At 46.4% G+C, this 26,074-nt stretch overlaps 1 protein-coding gene across 1 annotated transcript; it reads left to right on the top strand.

Moving 5' to 3' along the window:
- Positions 1-912: 912 nt before the first annotated feature.
- Positions 913-25,710, top strand: CCN5 (cellular communication network factor 5). Its single transcript, XM_030212397.1, has 5 exons — positions 913-1,286; positions 8,703-8,910; positions 19,516-19,764; positions 21,404-21,603; positions 25,373-25,710. The coding sequence occupies exons 1-5, from the start codon at positions 1,227-1,229 to the stop codon at positions 25,595-25,597; spliced, it is 942 nt and encodes a 313-aa protein (XP_030068257.1). The 5' UTR covers positions 913-1,226; the 3' UTR covers positions 25,598-25,710.
- Positions 25,711-26,074: the final 364 nt, after the last annotated feature.

Genomic DNA, 26,074 nt, shown 5'->3' on the forward strand with positions numbered 1-26,074 from the left:
GGTATGTTGCCTTCATAAAACAGTAAAACAATGAGGCAGATCTTGTGAAAAACAAACAGGGATCTTGGCCCTTGGCCTGATTGGCCGCTGTCGTGGACGGGATAGTAACATATAGTAACATAGTAGATGACGGCAGAAAAAGACCTGCACGGTCCATCCAGTCTGCCCAACAAGATAAACTCACATGTGCTACTTTTTGTGTATACCCTTCCTTGATTTGCACCTGTCCTTTTCCGGGCACAGACCGTATAAGTCTGCCCAGCACTATCCCCGCCTCCCAACCACCAGCCCCGCCTCCCACCACCGGTTCTGGCACAGACCGTATAAGTGTGCCCAGCACCATCTCCGTTTCCCGCCACCGGCTTTGCCACCCAATCTCGTCTAAGCTCCTTAGGATCCATTCCTTCTGAGTAGGATTCCTTTATGTAGGGATGCTGGGCTCGATGGACCCTTGGTCTTTTCCCAGTGTGGCATTACTTATGTACTTAAGTCAACACTGATTTTCAATGAAAGGCTCGTAGTTAGGCCCTGAACATGGGCCCCTACATTTAGGAGAGTGAACAGTAGACCTGAATTTAGGGCCTTGGAATGTAGGCCCTTAAAGTTAGGTGCTTGAGTACGAGTGAAAATAGACGCCTAACACAGGTCCTTAAATTCTGGCATGCAGCTTCTCTGAATATTACCCTCATTGAGCAACTCTAGTTAAATGATTTAACTGGCCAATTGGTTCTGTTTGGCTCAGTACGATGGATGCATCGTTGGTAGATAATAAGAAAGAAAGCCATTTATATAAAATAACCAAACAGATGAAGTTGCATACTATAAATCTATCTGACAGGAAATCCCAGTAGACACTTCACTTTGGTACAGAGATGGAATTTGTGGACATTTTTGTTATTTTTTCCCTTCTTGGGCTCCCGTCAGGCTTTAATTTGGATAATTCCTTTCCTGCGGCCAAGAATGTCTGTTCTCTTTGTTTTCTCAATGGGTTCTGCCTTCTCACCTTGAGATGAGAGCAAAAGCCAGCTGGAACGTGGGCCTGGAAAAATTCTTGATCTGAGTCCAGCTCTACTCATGTTTGTACTGCAGTCTGTGAGGGACATCTTAGCACTGCGTCTATAAACACCAGCAGCCTCTTACGCCCGAGCATCTGCAGAAAGCAAACACATAGCCACCTTAACCCTGGCAGAGGAATGACCCAGTGAAACAATTCAGAGGAGGAAGGCATGAAATTTCAGCTGGAAAAGAAACTGCACTTCATCTTTCTTCTCTGCCTCCCAACAGAGGTAAGGATTTAGGATCTTTTGTAAGGCAGTTTGCCCTTTTTCTTTTACAAATCCACTGGATGCATGTTTTAAACTCTACTAAAAGATTCGAAAGGCATAAAGTTCAGGATTCAGATTACTTAAAATGTGCAATGTGCATGCATTTAAATGTAAGAGTTATTCAGTTAGCTAATACACAGACTATGATTCATCTTCAGGATCCAGTCTCCTACCAGATGTGCTATATACACATAGAAGCCAACTTTCCAAATTATTGGGGGTGCTAAGCCCAGTGGAAATAACCCCTCTCTGGATAGATACAAGGAATTTTCTCAATATTGGGGGTGCCCAAGCACCCACAGAGACGGCTCCTACGTGTATACAGACATAAAATCGAAGCTTTTGATTGCTTAAGTGTGCTGCAAATTGTCCTGTATTAATTTCAGGACAATTCTCAAGTAAAACAAATAGAGGATTTGTTTATCTAACTTTCTTTTTCTCTGCGGTTTATATGGCATCCTGCAGCTTCAAAAGCAGGAAGACAAGAGAAGAAAAAGCAAACAATCCGAGTTCCACATTTCATGTTAATGCTCAGTGCACAGCATGTGAATTGGAAGTTATCAAAGGAATTTCAGCCATCACAAGTTTTGATTTGTCAGCTACTACCTACTGGTGGGCGTAATAGCATTACTGCCCAAGCACAGGCTAGATTACCTGCTGGAGAATCGAGACCTTGCACAACTAAAAATCATAGGTGACTAGATAGCCATGCAGTAGAGTGGGGAGAGTAAGCACGGGCAAAATTATATATGCGCTCATGGATTGCAGTAGAAGGGACAGTTTAAGAATGGAGGGGGCTTTTTACTGCAATGCCTTAGGATGCTAAGGGCAAATTCTATATATGGCCCTGAAAAAAGCAGTATTCTATAAGTCACGCTTAAAGTAAGGCGTGGTTTATAGAATAGAACTTACGCCCGGGAATCGTGCCTAACTTTAGGGGTGACCATTTGCACCAACTGAAACATGGTGCAAATGTACATGCCGAAATAAGGCAAATATCCCCCCCCCCCCCCGATTCTATAACAATGCGTATAAATGCTAGGAATGCCCCCGTTCCACCTATGACCCTCCCATTTCTGTGCCCCCTTTTTATACTTGTGTGTAAAATGTAGGCGCGGATCCCTCACCTAATTTAAGCACATAAATTCCAATTAAATCTAATTAGTGCCAATAATTGCTTGTTAAAAAGCAAGTTATTGGTGCTAATTAGCTCACTCTTTAATTAAATCGCTCACGCAAATTGGGCAAACATCCAAATTTGTGCGTACAATTTTTAGTGATTTTTAGAGAATTAAGGGGTTAATATGTGGCTTAGTGAAGAGGAACAGCTAATACCACAAACGCATTAACCGCTTTTGCTGTATTTTTAAGCTTACTTTGAGCTAAACTGCGCAGTAAGGGTATTTTGTATTGGGGTGCAACTAGGTGAGGCATGGACAGAGAACGGGCATGGTCAGTGTACAGCAGCAATTAATACACTGCGCCAGGGGTGTAGCCAGACCTCAACGGGGGTGGGGAGGGCCACAGCCCAAAGTGGGGGGCACATTTTGGCCAGCCTCCCTACTGTTCTCCACTGCCGCCGCTTCTGCCCCCTCCCCGCCACTGCATGAAAGTACCTTGGCTGGTGGGGGTTCCCAACCCCCACCAGTTGAAGCATTTGTCCCACGCTGGTCTCGCAGTCTCAGTCACACCGTGCACGCTCGATTTAATGAAACTGAGCATGCGTGAAGTCTCGTGCATTCTCAGTTTCACTAAAACAAGTGTGCATGGCGCGACTGAGAAGAGCAAGGTAGGCAATGCAGCGACACCAGAGTCGGATGAATGCTTCAGCTGCCAGGGGTTGGGGACCTCTGCCAGCCAAACTGGGGGGGCCACCAATTTGGGGGCCTAGGCCCCCATGGCCCCCTGTTACTGCGCCATTGCACTGCAGGGCCGCCGAGAGACTAGGCCGGGCCCGGGGCAAGGCTGCCCCGCCTCCGACCCCCGCAGCTACTGCCCCCCATCGCTCCCCCAGCCGCCCCCTGTCGCTCCCCCACCTCTGCCATCCCCCGTTGATCCCCCTGCCGCTGCAGTCCCCGGTCTCACCTGCCTGCCTCCACGGCTCCGGGCCCCCTGTATTCAAAGCGGCAGTCGCAGATCGCCTCTCTTCTGGCCTTCCCTCCCTGTGTCCTGCCCTCGTCTGATGTAACTTCTGGTTTCCGCGAGGGCGGAACACAGGGAGGGAAGGCCTGAAGGGAGGTGATCTGTAACTGCAGGGGGCCCAGAGCCGTGGAGGCAGGCAGGTGAGACCGGGGACTGCAGCGCCAGTGGCCTGACCCCAGCGCCGGGCCCCCCTTGGAAGCCCGGGCCCGGGGAATTTTGCCCCCCTGCCCTCCCTCTCGGCGGCCCTGTTGCACTGTGCTTATTCCTGGATTCTATAGAGGGTGCCCACCTTTGGGAATGCAGGGTATATACCCGTGCAAATGAATGAGTTAACAAGGAGTCAACAATTAATTATTAATGTTAATTGGCAATAATTTGGATTTATGTGCAGATCTGCCTACACGTTATTCTATAACACTGCGTGCTAAAATTGTCTTGCATGCAACCCAAATGGGGGTGTAGTCATGGAAAGAGCATGGGCGGGTCAGGGGCATTCCAAATATTTTGGTGCAGTGTTACTGAATACCGGAGATGCATGCCCAACTTATCCATCAGGATTTACACCAGGTTTCAACGGACTTGAGTCCTTGCACCCAAAGCTGGGCACGGGAATCCATGCTAAGCGCTATTGAATAACGGGTGCTCAGCCTAGAATAGTGCATAGCATAGATTTTTTACGGTATCTAATTGTGCACTAACCCTCGCATTCTATATATCGCGCCTAGCGTTCTGCGCTGAAATCCAAGTGCATTGGCTTAACAAGCTAATCAGTGTTGAGAACAGGTCTTAACGAGCAATAATGAGCACTAATTGGCAATAATTAGAATTTACATGCGCAACTTGCTAAACGTATTCTATAATGCACTGCGCCTAAATTCTAAAGCATGCAGTTCAAAAAGGGGCATGGCTATGGCTGGGGAAATGGGCGTTTCGTGGGCGTTCCAAAATTTACGTGCGCTATTACGGAATATGCCCCAGTGCACCTAAATCTACGTGCCGGCATTTACCCCACATTTACCTTGGTGTAAATGGAAGCGGGTAATTTTCAGCGCTGTGATATCAGCTAGACGTATTCTATGAACTGCACCTAAAACTAGGTGCTGCTCACAGATGACGCTTAGGTGGAAATATTTTCAGGCGCCATATATAGAATCTGGCCCTAACTGGCTAATGTGCAATCAGCGTGGTGCCATTTACTGCCTCCTGAGCAGGAGACACTAACCCTTAAATTCTATAAGGGCTGCCAAACCCTACGTGTGCGGTAGGACATGCTGTTATGGGATACGGCCAGATATTTATTTAAATTTTTCTCACACAGCAGCAGGATTTGAACCGGCCACCTCTGGATTGCAAGACCAGTGCTCTAACCACTAGGCCACTCCTCAACATTCCATGTAGAATCTTCAACATTCCATATATTTATTTATTTAGATTTTGCTCACACCTTTTTCAGTAGTAGCACAAGGTGAGTTACATTCAGGTACACTGGATATTTCTCTGTCCCAGGAGGACTCACAATCTAAGTTTGTACCTGAGGCAATGGAGGGTTAAGTGACTTGCCCAAGATCACAAGGAGCAGCAGTGGGATTTGAAGCGGCCACCTCTGGATTACAAGACCGGTGCTCTAACCACTAGGTCACTCCTCCACTATAGCAACATTCCATGCAGAATCTCAAATAGTAGCAACATTCCATGTAGACCAACATTCCATGTAGAATCTCAGATAATATCAACATTCCATATAGAATCGCAAATAGTAGCAACATTCCATGTAAAATCTCAGATAGTAGGAACAGAATCTCAAATAATTTAGGTGAATTTTGCTCACACCTTTTTTTCAGGAGTAGCTCAAGGTGAGTTACATTCAGGCACACTGGATATTTCTCTGTCCCAGGAGGGCTCCCAATCTAAGTTTGTACCTGAGACAATGGAGGGTTAAGTGACTTGCCCAAGATCACAAGGAGCAGCAGCAGGATTTGAACCGGCCACCTCCAGATTACAAGACCGGTGCTCTAACCACTAGGCCACTCCTCCACACAACGTACTTAACCAATTGGTACTAACCACTAAGTGGTGCTAATTTGCAGTTGTGTGTGTAACAGACTTTTGCCTCTATGCTCAAGGGTGGCCCAAGACAATCTGCCACCTGAGGAGAGGAATGAGCAAGTTGCTGCCACCACCTCCCCTGAGGTGAAGAATGAGCTGCTTCTATTGCCACGCCATGGCCCCCTCCCGAGGTGAGGGATGAGGTACTGCTGTTGCTGCAGCCCCCCCCCCCCCATGGTCTACCATCTTCCCCTTCCTTCCCCAGCCCCCTTCCACCAATTTATCTTTTCTTTCTCGCTTCTCCAAATGCAGCGGCAGCACTTCCCAGAGGCTGCCCTGCTGTCGATCTCGGCCCCTTCTCTCTACTGTGGCCCACCTCTCTAATGTAACTTCCTGTTTCCTCAGAGGCGAGCCACAGTGGACAGAAGGGGCTGGGACTGGCGGCAGGGCAGACTCTGGGCATCGGAAAAACGAGCAAAAAAAAGGTAAAATGGTCGAAAGAGGTTGAGGAAGTAAGAGCAGGAGGTGATGCCACCTCAGAAGAGTTGCTGCTTGAGACCCCTGCAATGGCATAGCTAGGGGGCATGCAAGGGGAGCAGCCGCTCCCCCGAAGAGGCTTCCACCGGCGCCTATTTTTATTTCATCCGTCACATTTAAAACATGCGCTGACGCCGTCGGAAGTCCGCTCTCTGCTCCCCCAGAACCTTCAACCTAGCTACGCTTCTGGGCCCCCACCTTAGGTGCCCTAATGGTAGGGTCCCCTGTCTATTCTATATACAGTGCGCCTAACTTCTCTCGCTTGCTAATGCAAAGGGGGTGTTAATGTGGGAGAGCGATGGGTGTGTCAGGGGCATTTTGACAATTCTTGTTTGCGTTTTAAAGATCCAAGCTGATAACTGTTCAACACGTCCATCTGGAAATGGTACATTAGTGATCAGGTCTGGCATTCGGTTGTAGTAAATTGTCCTGGGCCCCCAGGCCACAGGCTGTCTAAAGCTGAAGGGGGTATACCCTTGTGGTGGGTTAGAGGCCCCGCTAATCAGTTCCTGCCCTGGGACCCTGATTCGGATTCTAGATAGGTCACCCAAAGTTAGGTGCACAAATTTGGGCGAGGATCCCAGATGTGCATACAAACTAGTCAATTAGGTGCTAACAATTATTGGGGTTAATTGGAGATAATTGGCACCAATTTGGATTTGCACATTCAACCATAGCCACTGAGAGGGGGGGCAGGGGGGACAAAATTCCCCGGGCCCAGGCCTCCAAGGGGGGCCTGGCGCTGCAGTCCCACCCGCCCTCTGTCGTCGACCGTCTGCCCCCTGCATTGAAATCTTTCTAGCTCCCTCTCATTGGAATTGTCTTCCTAAAATTTTTAGATTGGAAGAGTCCTATGTCCAGTTTTGTAAACTTTTGAAAGCATATCTGTTTCAAAATATTTTCGATAATAATCTGGGATAAAAAAAAAGGGGACAAATAGGCAGAATGAATACGCAGTAAAAATAATATGTTTGCTTATACACTATGTTATGAATGGTTGTCCATTGTCTACTGGTGTTAGTATCTTTTAGTTTTTAGTTTTGGTTTAGTTTTTGCTGTGCTTTTCTATCAAATCAATGGATTTCTTATATGTTTTAAAAAATATTTTTATGTTAAGATGTAAACCGTTCTGTTTTGTGAATGCAATTAGAAACGGTGTAGTAAATAAATAAACGATAAACGATAAATCGCAGTCTCACCTCCGTGAAAGCAGCGCTGCAGGCAGCAGAACACCTCCCTTCGGCCCTCCTTCCCTCCTTGTGTCCTGCCCTCGCGGAAGTTACGTCAGATGAGGGCGGGACACAAGGAGGGAAGGAGGGCCGAAGGGAGGCGTTCTGCTGCCTGCAGCGCTGCTTTCACAGAGGTGAGACCGATTTCAATGCAGGGGGCCCGGCCCGGTGGTGGACGGAGGGGGGGAGCGGTGGCAACCTGGGGGGGGTGGAAGGGGGAGCGGTGGCAACCTTGTGGGGGCAGGGCGGCAGGGGCAGGGTTCCGGGGGCGGCTTTGCCCCGGGCCCGGCCCAGTCTCTCGGCGGCCCTGCATTCAACTGCCCTAGTCTCTATTCTGTAGCATCCGTGCTTAAATTTCATGGTGTGCAGCTCCAAAGAGGATGTGGCCAAGGGAAGAGCATGGGCGGGTTAGGGGCATTTCCAGAAATTAGGTGCAATGTTATAGAACATTTGGATTTGCTCCTCCAACTGCCATCAGTTGGGCGCAAGGATTTACACCAGATTTCAGCAGGTGTAGTTCCTCTTGTCCAAAGCTGGGCGCAGGAATGTGCTCTAAACGCTATTCTAGGGAGGTCACTTAACACTAAGCGACCTTTATAGAATTGGCATTTAGCGCAGATCTTAACAGTGCCTAACTTTGGTCACCGTTTACTGAATCTGGCCCTGAATGTTTAACATCACTCTGTTACTGATAAATAGCCTTTGGTAGAATTTCTACACAGAAATTAAATTTTTTTAAAATATTTTTATTATTTAATGCAAAACCTTAATTACAAAACCAAATAAAATTTACAACACAACATCAATAACAATTCACAATAAAAAAAAACTATAAAACCTCTCAAGCTTCAATCAACATATGATGACCCAACAACTCCCACTTGATTTTTTGTTTAGGTACCAGTAGGTCCATTTCCTCTAACAGCTTCTCATGTTTTCTAATGAAACAGAGCCACTGCCACCATGGAACAACAAGCACATCACTATTATCCTTCCAATGATTTACAGTAACTTTTAGTGCCACTGTAATTAAAAAATCAAAAAGACACTTGGCAGACTGTGGAATGGGAGCTGAAAGAATTAAGGATTTCCAAATAATGATCTTCGGTGACAAATTAATGTCTATTTCCCAAAATAGCTGTTATCCTTTGCTATGGAAATTCATTTTAAATCTACTGCAGCACTCGCTCTGGATCAGCAAAGGCCACCAGCCTCTTTTTTTGGTTTCTGCTTCATTTCCGAATGTAATTTTGGAAACACAGGAGGCTCGCTCATGCCACAGCTGTACTTGAAGCTCGTTTGTTGTTGCTGACCATTAATATTTATTTATTTATTTATTAGGATTTATTTACCGCCTTTTTGAAGGAATTCACTCAAGGCGGTGTACAGTAAGTAAAGTAAAACCGGTTTTGTTTATTTCTAGCTGTGCGCTCAGCTCTGCCGAACGCCCTGTTACTGCCCATGGGTCCCTCTGCGATGCCCTCCCGGAGTCCCGCTAGTCATGGATGGCTGCGGTTGTTGCCGGATATGCGCGCGGCGCCTCGGAGACCCTTGCAATCAAGTGTACGTGTGTGACCCTGATCAGGGACTTGTCTGTGATTACTCAGCTGGAAACTCGGGGGTTTGTAACTGTGAGCACATTATTTCTTTAACCAATTTCCAAGAAAACACTTGAGCGTTAAGTTTAATTGATGTGGGGAATCTGGAAAAGAACTTGCTGGCATTTTTTTTTTAGTTTATTAAGATAAGAAGAGAAACTGAGCTGGAGAATATTTTGCATCTTAGTACTAAGACCGATAACTCATTTTTATGAGGAAATATATACTCAACAATGCAAATGACTTAATTTCCTGCATTTACAATGACTCAGATGGCAGACAAATAGTCAGGCTTCCTCATCACTTCTGCCTAGACTAATTAATTTAAAAGTCTTCATTTCACAATAGCAAGCTGGTATTAAAACAAGCATGCTTCTGTACTGTGTAGTGAAACTATTTTGGAAGATCTTGGAAGTCACTGGTTTCCCGTGTAGCCCTCACACTTTTTCTTTTCTTTTTTTTTTTGTCAATATTTTTATTAGAACTAAGGCATTAAAACATCAGAACATAAAATGCCAACAGATACAGTGTTAATATAAATACTTAGGGCCCCTTTTACAAAGCTGCGTAGATGCCTACACATGCCCAACGTGTACCAAATTGGAGTTACCGCCTGGTTACCGCATGACCCTTGCGGTAATTTCAATTTTGGCGCGCATCCACTACGCTTGTCTGAAAAATATTTTTTATTTTCTGGCGCACGTAGCGGATGCGCACCAAGTGGCTTATAGGTCATTACCACCCAAATCCTTTACCACTAGGTCTATGGCTGGCAGTAAGGTCTCAGACTCAAAATGCACGCGTGGCAATTTTGATTCTGGCACATGTCCATTTTCAGCAAAAAAAGGAGGCATTTTTTTGCAGACGCCCTGAAAAATGGATCTGCGCACGCCCAAAACCCGTGCCTATAGTACCGCAAGCCATTTTTCAGCGCGCCTTTGTAAAATGACCCCTATGTTCCTGAGCTTAAGACAAGTTAATACGTTATAATGTCCACACCATAGCACGTGTCAAATACTACTTTTGGTACATAAAGACTTTGGTCTGTCCCAGTGTGGCAATACTTATGTACCAAGGACTTCATGGTTCATCCAGTCTACCTGATTACTCTCTATCTGCTGTGCTATTTCAGACCTTACTTAACCACTCTTGCCCTTGACAGACCCCAGGAGCGGAGATGATCCAGAGGATGACGCTTAAGAGATGGGAATTCAACAAATGGCTCCAGTTTTATGGAAGTATCAAATCAAAAAACAGTTCCAATGACCCGACATATTCGTTTTCTTCTTGTGTGACAGTCATCCATGGCTGAACCTGCCAAGTCTTCATCAAGATTCGTATTTATGTTTGTGGACTTCCTCTGTTGCTGTATCCCTTTCAGACAATCTTGGACCCCTGATGCAGGCAATGTATGGCCATGTCAAGTCATCGGAACTGTTTATTGATTTGAATGCTTCAAGAAAACTGGTGCTATTTGTGGAACTCCTGGGTCATCTCCACTCCTGCGGTCTGTTTGTGTATTACCCCCATTTATCACTTCATTTATTGGCCACAATCTTTATGGGATTTTTAAAAGGGCAATTTTTAAAAGCTGCTATCATGAGAAGTGCCAGCCTGACAGGGTGAAGTACCGTAATGTAAGGGAAATGAAGATAGAGTTCTCTTGGTGACATGGGGGATTTATTCCTTGCCAATTCCTTGTGGAAGATAGGGTGTGCATTATCAACTTCATGATGGTCAGAAGGTAGATTTGCTTTGCAAACAATGAACCATATGACAGACATCAACAATAAATATCTGGTTACATTGAAACATTGCATCATGTTCCAGTTTCATTTAGCTCATCCTCTCACTTTTTCACTGGTAGTTTAAGGCAAATGACATTCAGATAGAAAAGGTATTTCCCTGACCCTGGAGGGTTTACAGTCTAAATTTGTACCTTTGGAAGTGGAGGGTTAAGGGACCCTTTTACAAAGGTGTGGTAGGCTGTACGTGTGTGTATGGCGTGTGCCAAAATGAGACTACCGCCAGGCTAGCGTACCCCCCCCCCCCCCCCCCCCGGCAGTAATTTCAGATTTGGTGTGTGCCTATACCGTCGGGACAAATTACTTTTTTATTTCCTACTGTGTGTGGTGTTTCCAGTGTTAATAGGCAGTTGGCACGTGCCGACCGGTCATTGCATGTGTAGCACATGAGCCCTTACCGCTAGATCAATGGGTGGCATTAAGGGCTCAGTCCATAAATTTTACCACAGGCCCTTTTCATGGCCCATTGAAAAAAAGCCCTTTTTCCCAGATGCAGTAAAAACTGGCCCGGCGCACACCAAAAACATGCACACACACTACCGCAGCCCACTTTTGACCATGGCTTAGTAAAAGGACCCCTAAGTGTCTTGATCAAGGAGCAGCAGTGAGATTTAAACCCTGGTCTCTCTCTGGTTCACAGCCTGCTGCTCTAACCACTCACACAAGCACACGTGGAGGGCCTTAATCGAATGGGGATGACCATCTCTAAGAACGTCCTCAGGAAGGGGTGGGGAAACCCGTATTATCGAAACAAGATGGGCATCCATCTTTCATTTTGATAATACGGTCGGGGACGCCCAAATCCCAACATTTAGGTCGACCTTAGAGATGGTCGTCCTTACAGATGGTCGTCCCCGGTTTTCGGCGATAATGGAAACCGAGGACGCCCATCTCAGGAACAACCAAATCCAAGCCATTTGGTCATGGGAGGAGCCAGCATTCGTAGTGCACTGGTCCCCCTGACATGACAGGACACCAACTGGGCACCCTAGGGGGCACTGCAGTGGACTTCAGAAATTGCTCCCAGATGCATAGCTCCCATACCTTGTGTGCTGAGCCCCCCCAACCCCCCCAGAACCCACTCCCCACAAGTGTACACCACTACCATAGCCCTAAGGGGTGAAGGGGGGCACCAACATGTGGGTACAGTGGGTTTCAGGTGGGTTTTGAAGGGCTCACATTTACCACCACAAGTGTAACAGGTAGGGGGGGATGGGCCTGGGTCCACCTGCCTGACGTGCACTGCACCCACTAAGAATGCTCCATGGACCTGCATACTGCTGTCAGGCAGCTTGGTATGACATTTGAGGCTGGCATAGAGGCCGGCAAAAATTTTTTTTTTACGTTTTTTTTTTTAGGGTGGGAGGGGGTTGGTGACCACTGGGGGAGTAAGCGGAGATCATCCTCGATTCCCTCCAGTGGTCATCTGGTCAGTTCAGGCACCTTTTTGAGGCTTGGTCGTAAAAACAAATGGACCAAGTAAAGTCGGCCAAGTGCTCATCAGGGACACCCTTCTTTTTTCCATTATCGGCCGAGGACGCCTATCTGTTAAGCACGCCCGGGTCCTGCTTTTGCTACGCCTCCAACATGCCCCCAGGAACTTTGGTCGTACCCGCAATGGAAAGCAGTTGAGGACACCCAAAATCGGCTTTCGATTATGCCGATTTGGGCGACCCTGAGAGAAGGACACCCATCTCCCGATTTGTGTCGGAAGATGGGTGCCCTTCTCTTTCGAAAATAAGCCTGATAGACACAGAAACACAAACACACACAAATACACAGAGACACACACACACACACACACAGAGACACGCACACACGCCTCTATATGGGAAAGGGACAGGGAAATGGGACTTGATATACTGCCTTTCTGAGGTTTCTGCAACTACATTCAAAGCAGTTTTGCATATATTCAGGTACTTATTTTTGTACCAGGGGCAATGGAGGGTTAAATGGGAATTGAACTCAGTTCCCCAGGATCAAAGTCCACTGCACTAGCCACTAGGCTACTCCTCCACTGGGTAGCTCCTTTTTCTGACCCACAACAAAATAAAATGGAAAAGGCCAAAGTCAGGGGTGAAGTAGGAATGATTTACCTTTTTACCATCTGTAGGTGCAGAAGCAGAGGAAGGTTCCTGTCTGAGAATGTAGGGAGTGGGGTGGGGTGGGGTAGGGGCATCTTCCTCTGAACATATATCACACTGAACGGGACACCTCTTTCTGGTAAATTTTCATGGAGGTCAATTTAAGAGCCTAATTCGCAAACTTAGGAGCCTAAACTTTTGGTTGTTCTCTCTGTGTGTGTATATGTATGAAACAAGGTTTAATATTTAAATGTGCGTTGCCCAATTGTGACAGGATTCTTTTGGGAAGGGTAGTGTTGAGATGTGGCACCTAATTAGTAAGGATGGGCTGTTGTTTTTAATGAGGGAGGAAATATCAATGATGTATCCCATCCCATGTTGTTCCATGCTGTTAAAACCTGAAAATGAGCAGAAAACCCCCCACAAAAAAATTGTGTTTTTCATTTGCTGATAATAATGCATACTCTTTTCCTGATAGCCCACCCTTGCACATGCGTGAACACTGTGAAGGCACATGCTATCAGGAAAGGAATTGTACTGTTTCACAAAGACAGTGCCCTTTGATCCAAATGATGCACCCTCATTCAATAAAGTCCAAACTCAATTACTTTGCTCCTTCTGAGACAAAAGATAAATGTCCAACGAAAACTATCAAAATGAATGTTCCTGGAAACAACATGGAAAATGACCCAAATCAACAATATTCTAGTTGCCCGTCACTACCAATTACCCAGGGCTTTTCTTGAGGGGGTGCTTGGGGGTACTGAGTACCGGCACCTTTTCAATTTCTGCTAAAATTGACCCAAGGACTCCAAGTTTTAGTGAAAGCGCTCAGGCTCTACACACCAATTCTGGCTTGTCATAGATTCTGTGACTGGTTGCAGGGGGCCTGGCTATTGTGGGGCGGGTCCCTCAGTGATCACCCCACCCCTGAAGGGTGGCCAGGCATTTGAGTACCGGCACCTTTTTCGCTAGAAAAAACGCACTGCAATTACCAAAATCTTAAGGTAGGGAGACACAACAGTTAATGGAGGGTTCAGCTAGGATGCCTAATACCTCTGCACCAGCCTTGGGGGAGGGACTACGTTTGCAGAGCTCATGACCTTGTGCTACTTCCAGGATACATAAAAGGGGAGGCAAGGAAAGATGAGAGAGAAAAGTGAGATTTCAGCAGCACTATTTGAAGAATACTTCCGTAGTGCAGTAGGTTCCGAGTGGCTTCAACACATGGCGGCTGGCAGAATGGAATTCCACATTGGCAGCTGCTACTGCTTCTTCCTTCCAACAGTGGTAGAGGGCACCCGTTTATACTGGGGGGTTAGGAGTTGGGGGTGGGGAGAGGCGGAGGCATGGATAAGGATATAATGCTATGGGGATTCTGCATCTCTGCAGGCTCCATTTTCCTCTTGGGGAGGCTTAACCTCCACTAGCCTCTTGCACATGCTGCCAAAGAAGAAATCAGGCAAAGGCTTGAACTGCAAACATTTTGTTCGGTGTCTGTGAAGCCAGACCTAACAAGTAAATGAGTAGGACTGCATCTTTCTCAGATCATGTTAGTAACTCACAGCCAGGAACCAACAGCATTTTACCCGATTCATCATCTGTTTTCTATGCACAGGGGATGTAAGCACACATTCTAGTATTTAGTCAGGGCTGGCCCAGTGGTATCAGGTGAACCATCAGCCCTGTCCCCTTCTTCTGCCCAGTCCATCCCACCACACCCAGTCCATAGTTCAGCAATTCTCCTTCCCTGCCTCTTAGGTGAACCATCAGCCCTGTCCCTTTCCTCTGCCCAGTCCATCCCCCACACCCAGTCCATAGTTCAGCAACTCTCCTTCCCTTCCTCACCCCTCTCAGGTCTCTAGCATCTCCCTTTACCTACTCCCCTCCCCAACCCTTGTAGCCTGCATCTCCTCCCTCAAGATGTCTAGCATCTCCACTGCCTTCCCTTTCCTCCTTAAGATATCCAGTATCGTCCCTTCTTCCCTTCCTCTGGCACCACTGCTGTTATTCCCATCACCCTACCACTGTGGGAGCTGGAAGAAAATGCAGATTTTAAAGGGGTGGGGGTGGTAGCACTGCACTAGCACAGCCAGCCAAAACAGCAGTAGGGAAACCTTTTAGAGTAATGGGCCTTTCAGCATTCCAACACATATGCACAATCAAAGTCTGCCAAGTTTCACCCCTTCCTACACGCTGCTGGAGGGAGCAGGATGTGGCAGGTCTCGAGCACGCATGCGTGTGCTGGGAATCTAAAAGGCCTGCTGGTGACAGTGGCATTTAAAGGGCTTCCCTGATGCGATCGTTGCCAGCTGTGCCAGCTTTGCACTGCCGCCCCTCAAAGCCTGCAGCCATAGGTGGACCTCAAGTTCTCCTAGTGGTAGGGCCAGCCCTGTATTCAGTTCTCTTTCAAGTGTCTTGAAGGTAATATCTGTACGAATGCACAGCACTCATTGTTCTGAATCATTTAGCTGGTAATTGCAGATATGGTCCTTGTAGAATGTGGTGAGCTGTAACATCCTACAGAAGCAAAGGTGCCCAGGGTCACTTCCTGTGCCGTTGCAGTTCTTCGAAGTAACGTGTCCTGAGTATGGCCTCAGTAAACTTCCTGGCACCCTGTGTGTGTGTGTGTGTGTGAAAACCAGATTAGTCAAATAACCAAAAATAAATGTTGAGGAAGACTAATGAGTTCTGTTATCTGGTTGGCAATTTCAGTATCAGTATTAAGTATTTTCAGGGCTTTTTTTGAGGGGGTACTGAGTACCGGCACCTTTTCCAGTGTCTGCTAAAATTGACCCATGGACCACAAGTTTTAATGAAAGAGCTCAGGCTCAACACAACAATTCTGCCTTTGTCATACATTCTGTGACTGGTTGCAGGGGGCCTGGCTATTGTAGGGTGGGTCCCTCAGTGATCACCCCACCCCTGAAGGGTGGCCTGGCATTTGAGTACCGGCACCTTTTTCGCTAGAAAAAACATACTTTTCTTTAACATTCCAGAATCTTGCTATTCTTTGGGGTTCTATATGGAATGTTGATACTCTTTCAGATTCTTCATGGAATCTTGCTATTCTTTGGTGTTCTATATGGAATGTTGCTACTCTGAAATTCTGCATGGAATCTTGTCACTCTTTAGCAGGGCTTTTTTTGAGGGGGTACTGAGTACCGGCACCTTTTCCAGTGTCTGCTAAAATTGACCCATGGACCACAAGTTTTAATGAAAGAGCTCAGGCTCAACACAACAATTCTGCCTTTGTCATACATTCTGTGACTGGTTGCAGGGGGCCTGGCTATTGTAGGGTGGGTCCCTCAGTGATCACCCCACCCCTGAAGGGTGGCCTGGCATTTGAGTACCGGCAACTTTTTCGCTAGAAAAAAACATACTTTTCTTTAACATTCCAGAATCTTGCTATTCTTTGGGGTTCTATATGGAATGTTGCTACTCTTTGAGATTCTTCATGGAATCTTGCTATTTTGGGGGGGGGGGGGGGGGGGGGTTCTATATGGAATGTTGCTACTCTGAAATTCTGCATGGAATCTTGTCACTCTTTAGCAGGGCTTTTTTTGAGGGGGTACTGAGTACCGGCACCTTTTTCAGTGTCTGCTAAAATTGACCCATGAACCACAAGTTTTAATGAAAGAGCTCGGGCTCTACACACCAATTCTGCCTTGTCATAGGTTCTGTGACTGGTTGCAGGGGGCCTGGCTATTGTGGAGCGAGTCCCTCAGTGATCACCCCACCCTTGAAGGGTGGCCTGGCATTTGAGTACCGGCACCTTTTTTGGCTAGAAAAATTGCACTGAGTATTTTGCAGGTACTCCCTCCCTTTTGCATTTTGTTTTTTTAAGGTTTCTTCCATTTTAGTATGTTCCCAAACAGCAAAAGACCTGCACCCATAGAACTGATGGGTGTCAGAACTTACATGACTCCGTGCAAATGATGCATGAAAGGGGACAATCTGGTTATTTCAACAGCTTCATTGAATGTTCCATAAATCCACATGTTGCTACGGTACCTGAATGTAACTCACCTTGACCTAGAACTGAAAAAGTCATGAGCTATAATCCAAATAAATACATAAGTGTTCTCCATTGGCTGATGTGGGAGAATTTCTGGGGGAAACTGCCATTTTCGCACTATTCAGGTGGTTTATGTGACTAGAAGCAAAGACTTTTTTAAAATGTCACATCCAGGATCAATTTTACTAGATTTTTATACCAGGGTGGACAAACGTTTTTTTGCTTTTGCTGCTGTTTTTTTTGTACCTCCGTAGTCCCTGTCCTCATTATCACTCATTGTGATGGTGGGTACAAAGTAGCATCCATATGAAACTCGTGTCCACGATTTTAAGTGCTCCATGTCTGCCATTTAATCACAAGAGAAGACACTTGTATCAACAGAACAGATGCTTATTTCACACCTTCTTTTGATTTAATAAGCAGATTCTTTTTCATAAAGAAACAGAGAAAAATGTTGGCAGATAAAGACCATATGGGCCTATCCAGTCTGCCCATCCATGCCGTCTACTCTCCCTTTTACTCCCAAAGAGCCTTATGTTCGAAAGAGAAAGACGCCCATATTTTGACCCAAATCGGGAGATGGGCGCCTTTCTCCCGTGGGCGCCCAAATCGGTATAATCGAAAGCCGATTTTGGGCGTCTTCAACTGCAATCTGTCGCGGAAACGGGCAAAGTTGACGGGGGCGTGTCGGAGGCGTGGTGAAGGCAGGACTGGGGCGTGTTTATCGGCCAAGGAGAGATGGGCACCCTCGACCGATAATCGAAAAAAGAAAGGCGTGTTTAGCGCGAATTTGGGTCACTTTTTTTGGACCCTTTTTTTCACGAACAAGTCCCCAAAAAAGTGCCCTAAATGACCAGATGACCACCGGAGGGAATTGGGGATGACCACCCCTGACTCCCCCAGTGGTCACTAACCCCCTCCCACCAAAAAAAAAAACAACTTTAACAACTTTTTTTCCAGCCTGTATGCCAGCATCAAATGTCATACCCAGCTCCATCACAGCAGTATGCAGGTCCCTGGAGCAGTTAGTGGGTGCAGTGGACATCAGCCCAGGCCCATCCCCCCTACCTGTTACACTTGTGGTGGTAAATGGGAGCCATCCAAACTGCCCCCAAAATCCACTGTACCCACATCTAGATGCCCCCCTTCAGCCATAAGGGCTATGGTAATGGTGTAGAGTTGTGGGCAGTGGGTTTTGGGGGGGGGGGATTTGAGGGGCTCAGCACCCAAAGGAAGGGAGCTATGGACTTGGGAGGTATTTTACTTTTTTTTTTTTGTTACAAGTGCCCCCTAGGGTGCCCCGTTGGTGTCCTGGCATGTGAGGGGGACCAGTGCACTATGAATCCTGGCCCCTCCCACTACCAAATGCCTTGGATTTGTTCGTTTTTGAGCTGGGCGCCTTTGGTTTCCATTATCGCTGAAAAATGAAACCGCCCAGCTCAAATCTGCACAAATCCGATGCATTTGCCCGGCACAAACCGTATTATTGAAAAAAAAGATGGGCGCCCATTTTTTTTCGAAAATACAGTCTGTCCCGCCCCTTCACATACCCGTTCTCGGACATAGGCACCCATGGAGATGGGCGTTCACGTTCGATTATGTCCCTCTCTATGTACTTGTCCTAAGCTCTCTTGAATTCAGATAGTTTTCATCTCCACCACTTCCACCAGTTCCATGAATTTGCCCCCCTTTCTGAGAAGAAGTATTTCCTCAGGTTACTTCTAAGTCTATCCCCTTTCACCTTTATCCTATGCCCCCTCATTCCAGAGCTTTCTTTTATTTGAAAGAGACTCGCCTTCTGTGCGTTTATGCCGCATAGGTATTTAAAATGTCTCTATCATATCTCCCCTTTCCCGCCTTTCTTCCAAAGTATACGTATTGAGATCTTTAAGTCTGTCCCCCATATGCTTTATGATGAAGACCACTGACCATTTTAGTTGCCACCTCCTGGATGGACTCCATCCTATTTATATATTTGTTGAAGTTGTGGTCTCCAGAACAGTGGCGTAGCCATTCAGGACTCAGGCCCACCCAACAGCAGCACACGTTTAATGGTAGCTGGTGGGATCCCAAGCTTGGCCAGCTGAAGACTTTCTCATGGTAATGAAAACCCTACTCTCCACGATACTGGCACCTGCGCATGCTGCTGCAGACTGCCAAGGTGGAAAGAAGCATTTTTCCACCAGCTGAGATATTTTTGGGGTGGGGGGTGGGGGAGAACACTTGGTGCCCACCCACTTCTTGCCTAGGCCCACCCAAAATCTGTTGTCTGGCTACGCCCCTGCTCCAGAATTGTACACAATATTCTAAATGAGGTCTCACCAGAATCTTAAACAGGGGCATCGTCACCTCCTTTTTCCTACTGACCATTCCTCTCCCTGTGCACCCAAGCATCCTTCTAGCTAATCACTGTTACCTTTTCTACCTGTTTGGCTACCTTAAGATGATCACATACGATCACACTCAAGTCCCACTTCTCTTTCATTCACAAAAGTTCTTCACCCCCTAAACTGTACGTTCCCTCGGGTTTTTGCAACCCAATTGCATGACCCTGCACTTTATAGCGTCATTTGTCTCAGTTGTTACTCAATTATTCTCTTTCACAGAATAACTTTATGCAGAAGTCTTTTGGAACAGAATTACTCAATGAGGGTTTGTCTCTCTGTTGTCTAAATCCAACGAGTCACCCTAACAGTGTAAATAGGCTATTTCGTTCTAATATTTCTCTTAGTTGAGGATGATGGAGGATGCGAATTCAATGGGAAAATCTACAAGGAAGGTGAAGTTTTCCAGCCCAGCTGTAAGTTCCAATGTCAATGTTCAGATGGAGGTCTGACTTGTGTGCCTCTCTGCAGCGAGGATGTCCGGCTACCAACTGCGGACTGCCCTTATCCCAAGCGAGTGCAAATCCCAGGCAGCTGCTGTCAGGACTGGATATGCGAAGGACAAGAGAACCAGATCTCTAATGAGTCAATGATAGGTAATGACGTATTTACTTGTAAATTCCTTGCATGCACCCGGATGAGTTTTCTGTGGGTGTGCATGCATATGTGTGAGCTGATTCTTCAGGCTGTTCAGCCTGGTAATACAATATCTATAGTTACCCCCTTACTGGTTACCATTAGTCAAACCAGAAGGTGGGTATAAGTGGATTACATTTAGATTCAGTAACTTGCTATAAGAATTGTTTTTAAAGATAAGTGCATAATTTTATATATTTTTTAATTAATCTTAAGTTTGACATTTGAAATTTTTTAGAATAGTATTTTGAAAATAATATAAAAAATATAAAAATTTCAAAAATGGACTTTTGAGGAAATAAGGTGAAAATCTTGAATCTATATGTAATCCCTATATAGCTATCTTCTGATGGTCCAATTAACGGTCACCAGTGAGGGGATAGTGTGTGTGGATGTTTGATTTCTTTTTCACAAGAAAGGATTGCTGTAGCCTAATTACAGTGGCCTGAGAACCTGGGGACCCAGGTTTGATTCCTATTGCTGCTCCTTGTGACTCTGGACAAGTCACTTAAACCTTCATTGCTCCAGGTACAAAATAAACACCTGCATACGTAAATCATTTTGAAATGTGGACTTTGCCTCCAAGAAATTGTCCAAGGCCTTTTTAAAACCCAGCTATGCTAACTGATTTTACCATTCCATCTGCCAACAAGTTCCACCATTTAACTATATGCTGAGAGAAAAAATATTTGGAGGTTCATTTTCAAAGCACATGGACTTACAAAGTTACACAAGAAACTATGGGGTCCTTTTACTAAGCCGCGTGTCTACGTGCACCCAACGCACGCCAAAATGGAGTTGCCGCCTGACTGCCGCATTGCTCTTGCGGTAATTTCATTTTTGGTATGCATCCGATACGCGCATCTGAAAAATATTTTTTATTTTTGGACGCGCATAATGGATGCACGCCAAGAGGCATTTGGCACACGTAGGTCATTACCGCCTGGATTCTTTACCGCTAGGTCAATGGCTGGCGGTAAGATCTCAGACCCAAAATGGACGCGCAGCAATTTTGATTTTGCCGCACGTCCATTTTCAGCAAAAAAGGCCTTTTTTACAGGTGCGCTAAAAATGGATTGGCGTGCGCCCAAAACCCATGCCTATGCTACCGTAACGCTTGGCTGCTCTGCGCATGCTCGACCAGCTGACTGGCTTCCGAGGGAATAGAGAATGCAAGTGAGCTACAACGAGCAGCTCATTTGCATTCCGTTTACTTGATGCATGGCCGTGCCCTACCGATTCGCTATGGAATCGGTAAGGGAAGGGCTCTTCCGAGGACCTTAGTGCATTTGGCCCTTAAAGATCTTGGTCATATCACCCCTCAGCTGTTTCTTTTCTAAGCTGAAGATCCTTAACATTTTGTTCCACAATCCTCTAATGAAATTTGTTCCAGAATCCTCTAATGAGCCTTCGAATTCCTATCTCTGTACCTATATTTCACATTTGCAGAGCACATACCCGTGTGTTCTTTATTAAGCCTCTGTATACTTTAAAAATAGTTTTCACTTCTACCTCCTAAGGGAAATGTGTGTGTTCTTTCTGTGACACCAGATGTTTCCACGTTCCCTCAGGAATACATTTCTTATTTCTGTGCTGAAGCATCTAGGTTACATGAGGCTGCATCCCACAGCTCAGCTGATATCTGTGAAGACTGGAGTACAGAATGGAGTGTCTGTTCCACGAGCTGTGGAATGGGGGTATCGGTACGGGTCTCTAACCAGAACCAAAACTGCCAGCTGGAGAACCAGAGCCGTCTGTGCATGATTCGGCCGTGCAATCTCATGAGAACCGCAATGGTTGTAAGTAATTTGGGGAAAACGTTAAAAAGCTTTCAAGTTTATGAAGACTTGAAAGTACCACCCAGGGGCGTAGCTAGGTGGGGCCACGGGGGCGTGGGCCCCCACAGATTTAGTTCGGGCCCCTGGTACCTTTGCTGGTGGGGGCCCCCAACCCCCACCAGCCCAAGCCTTCTTCAGCACTGGTCTCTGTGCTGCTGTCTTGAGTCCTGATGTCCTGCACGTTCCTTTAGGTGAAACTGAGCATGCTCAGGACGTCAGGACTCAAGAGAGCAGCACAAAATAGCGAACGCGGAGCACCGGAGACCGGCGCTGAAGAAGGCTTCAGCTGGCGGGGGTTGTAGACCCCCGCCAGCAAAGGTACCTTGCGGTGGCGGCGGTGGCAGCGGAGAGGGGGGGCATCAGAAGTGGCAGGGGAGGGGCGGTTGCGGGGGGAGGTGGGCTAAAATGTGCCCCCCACCTTGGGCTCTGGACCCCCCTCCCGCCGAGATCTTGCTGCGCCCCTGGTACCACCCATTAGTAGCCTTTCTTACATCATTGTCACATGAATCAGAATTGTAGAAAAAGAAAGGAAGTTGCAGTCCAATAGACAGAAGGAGATAGAAGTCGCATAGGACCAGTCTGGCCACTTTATCGCTGAGAACGATCCCCGGAAGGCAGCGAAAAACAGTGATTGAACAAGAGAGAGAATTATGGATTGAATGCATCCTGGAAATGGAAAGTCATTGGACCAACTTTAAACTCTAAACGGAGATAGCACTAGCAGCTGAAGGGGTTAATATTCAAAAGCTTTGATCCAGATAATAGCATCTGTTATAAGTGCTGTTAACCAGGATTTTCAGGGGCACTATCTGGGTACAGACTGCCTGGGCTCTATCTGGATAATGGCAGGGCAGAGCATGGGTGGAGCCAGGGTAGTAATACACCAGGAAGTGGGAACAGAGGAAGGCTAGACAAACCTCAGGATCAATGAAGTTAAAAGTGTATTGCTATGGTGTGTATAAAATTACTACAGAAATAACATAAAATCAGTGCTCAAAATTCAATGTGTATAAAACAGTACACAATGAACGTAATATCAGTGCTCAAGACTCGACGTGGCACTGTGTTTCAGCCTATAACATGTTTGCCTCAGGAGTCTTTAAAATGGGCTTTCATGTTTAGCCTGGCAAAACCCAGTCACAGAACAGGTAGGGTTAAATCTAATTGGTAGAATTTGCCCAGTGAGATCTCAGTGAATTTTCAGCTGAAAATATAGCTGATTAAGTAAGCTCAGTTGAAAATTTTAGCAAGCTGGCAAAAATATGTTGGTTATCTTATTCCTTCTTTGGAAACTACCCTTTTGCTGTTTTAAACTAATCATCCAGCTATGCGATATCAAGTTATAATACTTTATTGACATTGTAAGAACCCAAAGGGGTCAATATTCAAAAGGACTTATCTGTATAGCAGACAGAATATTACGGATGTGCATTTGTTTGAAATGACATACCCGTAGAAAAAGGTCAACAACGTTTTTTTTGTCCTTTCATATGTTTTGCAAACAAACATAAGCAGGAAAAACATGAAATTTCATATTTTTTCATGTGTTTCCAATAGTGCGCAGTATTCTGAAAAAGCATTAAAAGGGGGTGCACTATTTTAAAGCATGCACCCTCTTTCAGAAGAGTGCACAATCTTTCCCAATAGTGCATGCACAAACCATGATGTATGTGTAAATACTCCCGGATTCTATATAGTGCAACTTAAGTTGCATGCGCAAATCCAGCCATATTCTGGATTTAAGCACGCAATTAGTTAACAAGCCAATCAGTGCCGATAATTGCCAATGAACAGACAATTATTGACACTAATTGGCATTAATTAGAATTTACGTGACAACTGTCTTAAGTGTATTCTGTAATGTGATGTGTGTAAATTCTAAGTCGCATGAGTTGAAAAGGGAGTGTGGCCATGGGCATGGAATGGGCGGTTTTCTAAAACCTACGAATGTTGTTATAGAATATACCCAGTATTTATTTGGCATAACTGCCCACAACTAAATTTAGTCACGCAGACAGGCGCTTGGTGTATTCTATAAACCACATGGAAATTTAGGTGTGTTTTATAAGGTACGCCTAGGAGTATTTTTTTCAGCAAACGATTTTTTAGGGGCAATATATAGAATCTAGTCCATAGTTTTTATGTGTATTGACAGTTTGATATACTGCCTTTACATTAAATAGGTCAAAGCAGTGTACATAGCAATTGACATCAGGAAAACTGAGAAAAGAACTCCAAATAAAAATAGCACAGTACAACATTCACTCGGCCAGGTAGCGGAATAACTAGAGTAGTCCAGAGCTGATTGAGCTTAAGGTCTCTGCTAGGTCAACCATTCACTGGGGGGCTGTCTAAAGCAGGGGCGTAGCTACTATGGGGCCTTGGCCCCCCAGCCGTGATCCTCTCGACCCCCCCTTCCCACCGCCAACCCTCCCCCGCCACCATCGCGTACCTTTGCTGGCGGGGGACCCCAACCCCGCCAGCCAAAGTTCTCTCCTCGGCCGCGCGACGTTACTTGCTGAATGATCTGATCAAGTTTCTGTGCGTGCGTTTGACGTCCTGCACGTTGTATGTGCAGGACGTCAGACACAAGCACAGAAACAGATTCAAACTTGATCAGATCCATTTGGCAACACTGCGCAGCCGAGAAGAGGACTTCGGCTGGCGGGGGTTAGGGTCCCCCGCTAGCAAAGGCACGTGGCGGGAGAGGGTTGGCGGTGGGAAGAGGGGGTCGAGAGGGTTGCGGCGGTGTGGGGGATCAGCAACGCCACGCAGATGAGAAGAGGACCTCGGATGGCGGGGGTTGGGGTCCCCCACCAGCAAAGGTACGTGGCGGGAGAGAGTTGGCGGCAGGAAAGGGGGTCGAGAGGGCTGTGGCGGCGGTGGCAGCGTGGGGGGGGGGGGTGAAAGTTGGTGGCGGCAGACGGGGAGGGGGCTAAAATGTGCCCCCTCACCTCGGGCTTTGGACCCGCCTCCCGTCGAAGTCTGGCTATGCCCCTGGAAAGGGACATTGAAAGCCAAAGAAAAGAAGTGACTTTTCAAAAGGGATTTAAATCTGAGGAGGGAATGTTCTGGTCTAAGGGGGGGGGGCGCAAATCATTCCCCAGTTTGGGGGCCAGAAATTAAAATGCGGAGGATCTGGTGGTTTAATTTTGGGGATGGAAGAGGAAGAACGAATTGCTTGGCATCTAATATGCACACTTATCAAGATAGAGCCCCCCCCCCCCTCCCCGTTTACTAAGCCACGCAGCAATGCAGACACAGCCCATTCAAAGTGTCGACATTAGAGTTTGGAAGCCGCTAGCGCAGAAAGAACACAGGAAACAAGTTGGGAATGTTCTCGCTGCACAGCCCTACTGAAAATTGCCAACAATCCGGATTAGTTCTGCTGTTGACCATCTTATCCAGATATTCAGCACCTGCAGCTGTCCAGATAGAGGATCAGGATCCCTGGATGGCTTTTGACTACCATAGCTGATGTTTAAGAAAAACACTGATGACAGTGGCTGGAAATTGACCCCAAAGTTAATAGGTATTGGTAAGTTTGAGTCTAGTCAAAAAAATTATTTACACTAAGTTGGTGACGCAGCGTTCAGTTCCAAACTCAACACTGTAAGTCATCTAACTCTGCACATTAAAAATGCAAATGTTCTTTTCTTTATTTACTTGACATGATTGAAAAATTGCAGATTACATAATGCAATAGGGTGGGCTTTTTCTTTTTTTCCAGAGAGGAGCACGTTGTCATCCAACGGTCACCCCCTCAAGATTCATCCGATTTGACCATCAAGACTGTGTCAGTACCAGGACCTATGTACCCACATTCTGTGGGTTCTGTGGGCCTCGGCCGTGCTTCCCCTACCAAACCAGAGATGAACTGGTTGCCTTTAGGTGCAGCAGAGGAAGGTCACTTAAGATAAAGATGGCGTTCATTGTGTCCTGTGTTTGCCCTTGATCTTCTCAACGGCTGCAACATCTTTGACAGACAATTCTGGAGCAAAATGAAAAGAAAATCCAAATACTTCTTTTATATATAATAAAATGATTTTTTAAAAATGCAGGGCCCGGTTTACTAACGTGCACTAGCATTTTTAGTGCACGCTAATGCTTGAGACACCCATAGTGCTAAACAGGGGCGTAGCCAGACAACAGATTTTGGGTGGGCCTAGGCAAGAATTGGGTGGGCACCAGTGTTCTCCTCCCCCCCCCCCAAAAAAAAATTTATCTCAGCTGGTGGGAAAACAGTTCTTTCCACCTTGGCAGCAGGCATGCAGTGAAAACTGAGCATGCGCAGGTGCCGGTGTTGTGGAGAGTAGCATGTTCGTTACCATCAAGGGGAAATCTTCAGCTGGCAGAGCTTGGGATCCCCACCAGTTACCACTAAACATGTGCTACTGTTGGGTGGGCCTGAGCCATAAATGGGTGGGCCCTG

Source organism: Microcaecilia unicolor, chromosome 8 (genome assembly GCF_901765095.1).
Source record: "Microcaecilia unicolor chromosome 8, aMicUni1.1, whole genome shotgun sequence".
NCBI lineage: Eukaryota > Metazoa > Chordata > Amphibia > Gymnophiona > Siphonopidae > Microcaecilia > Microcaecilia unicolor.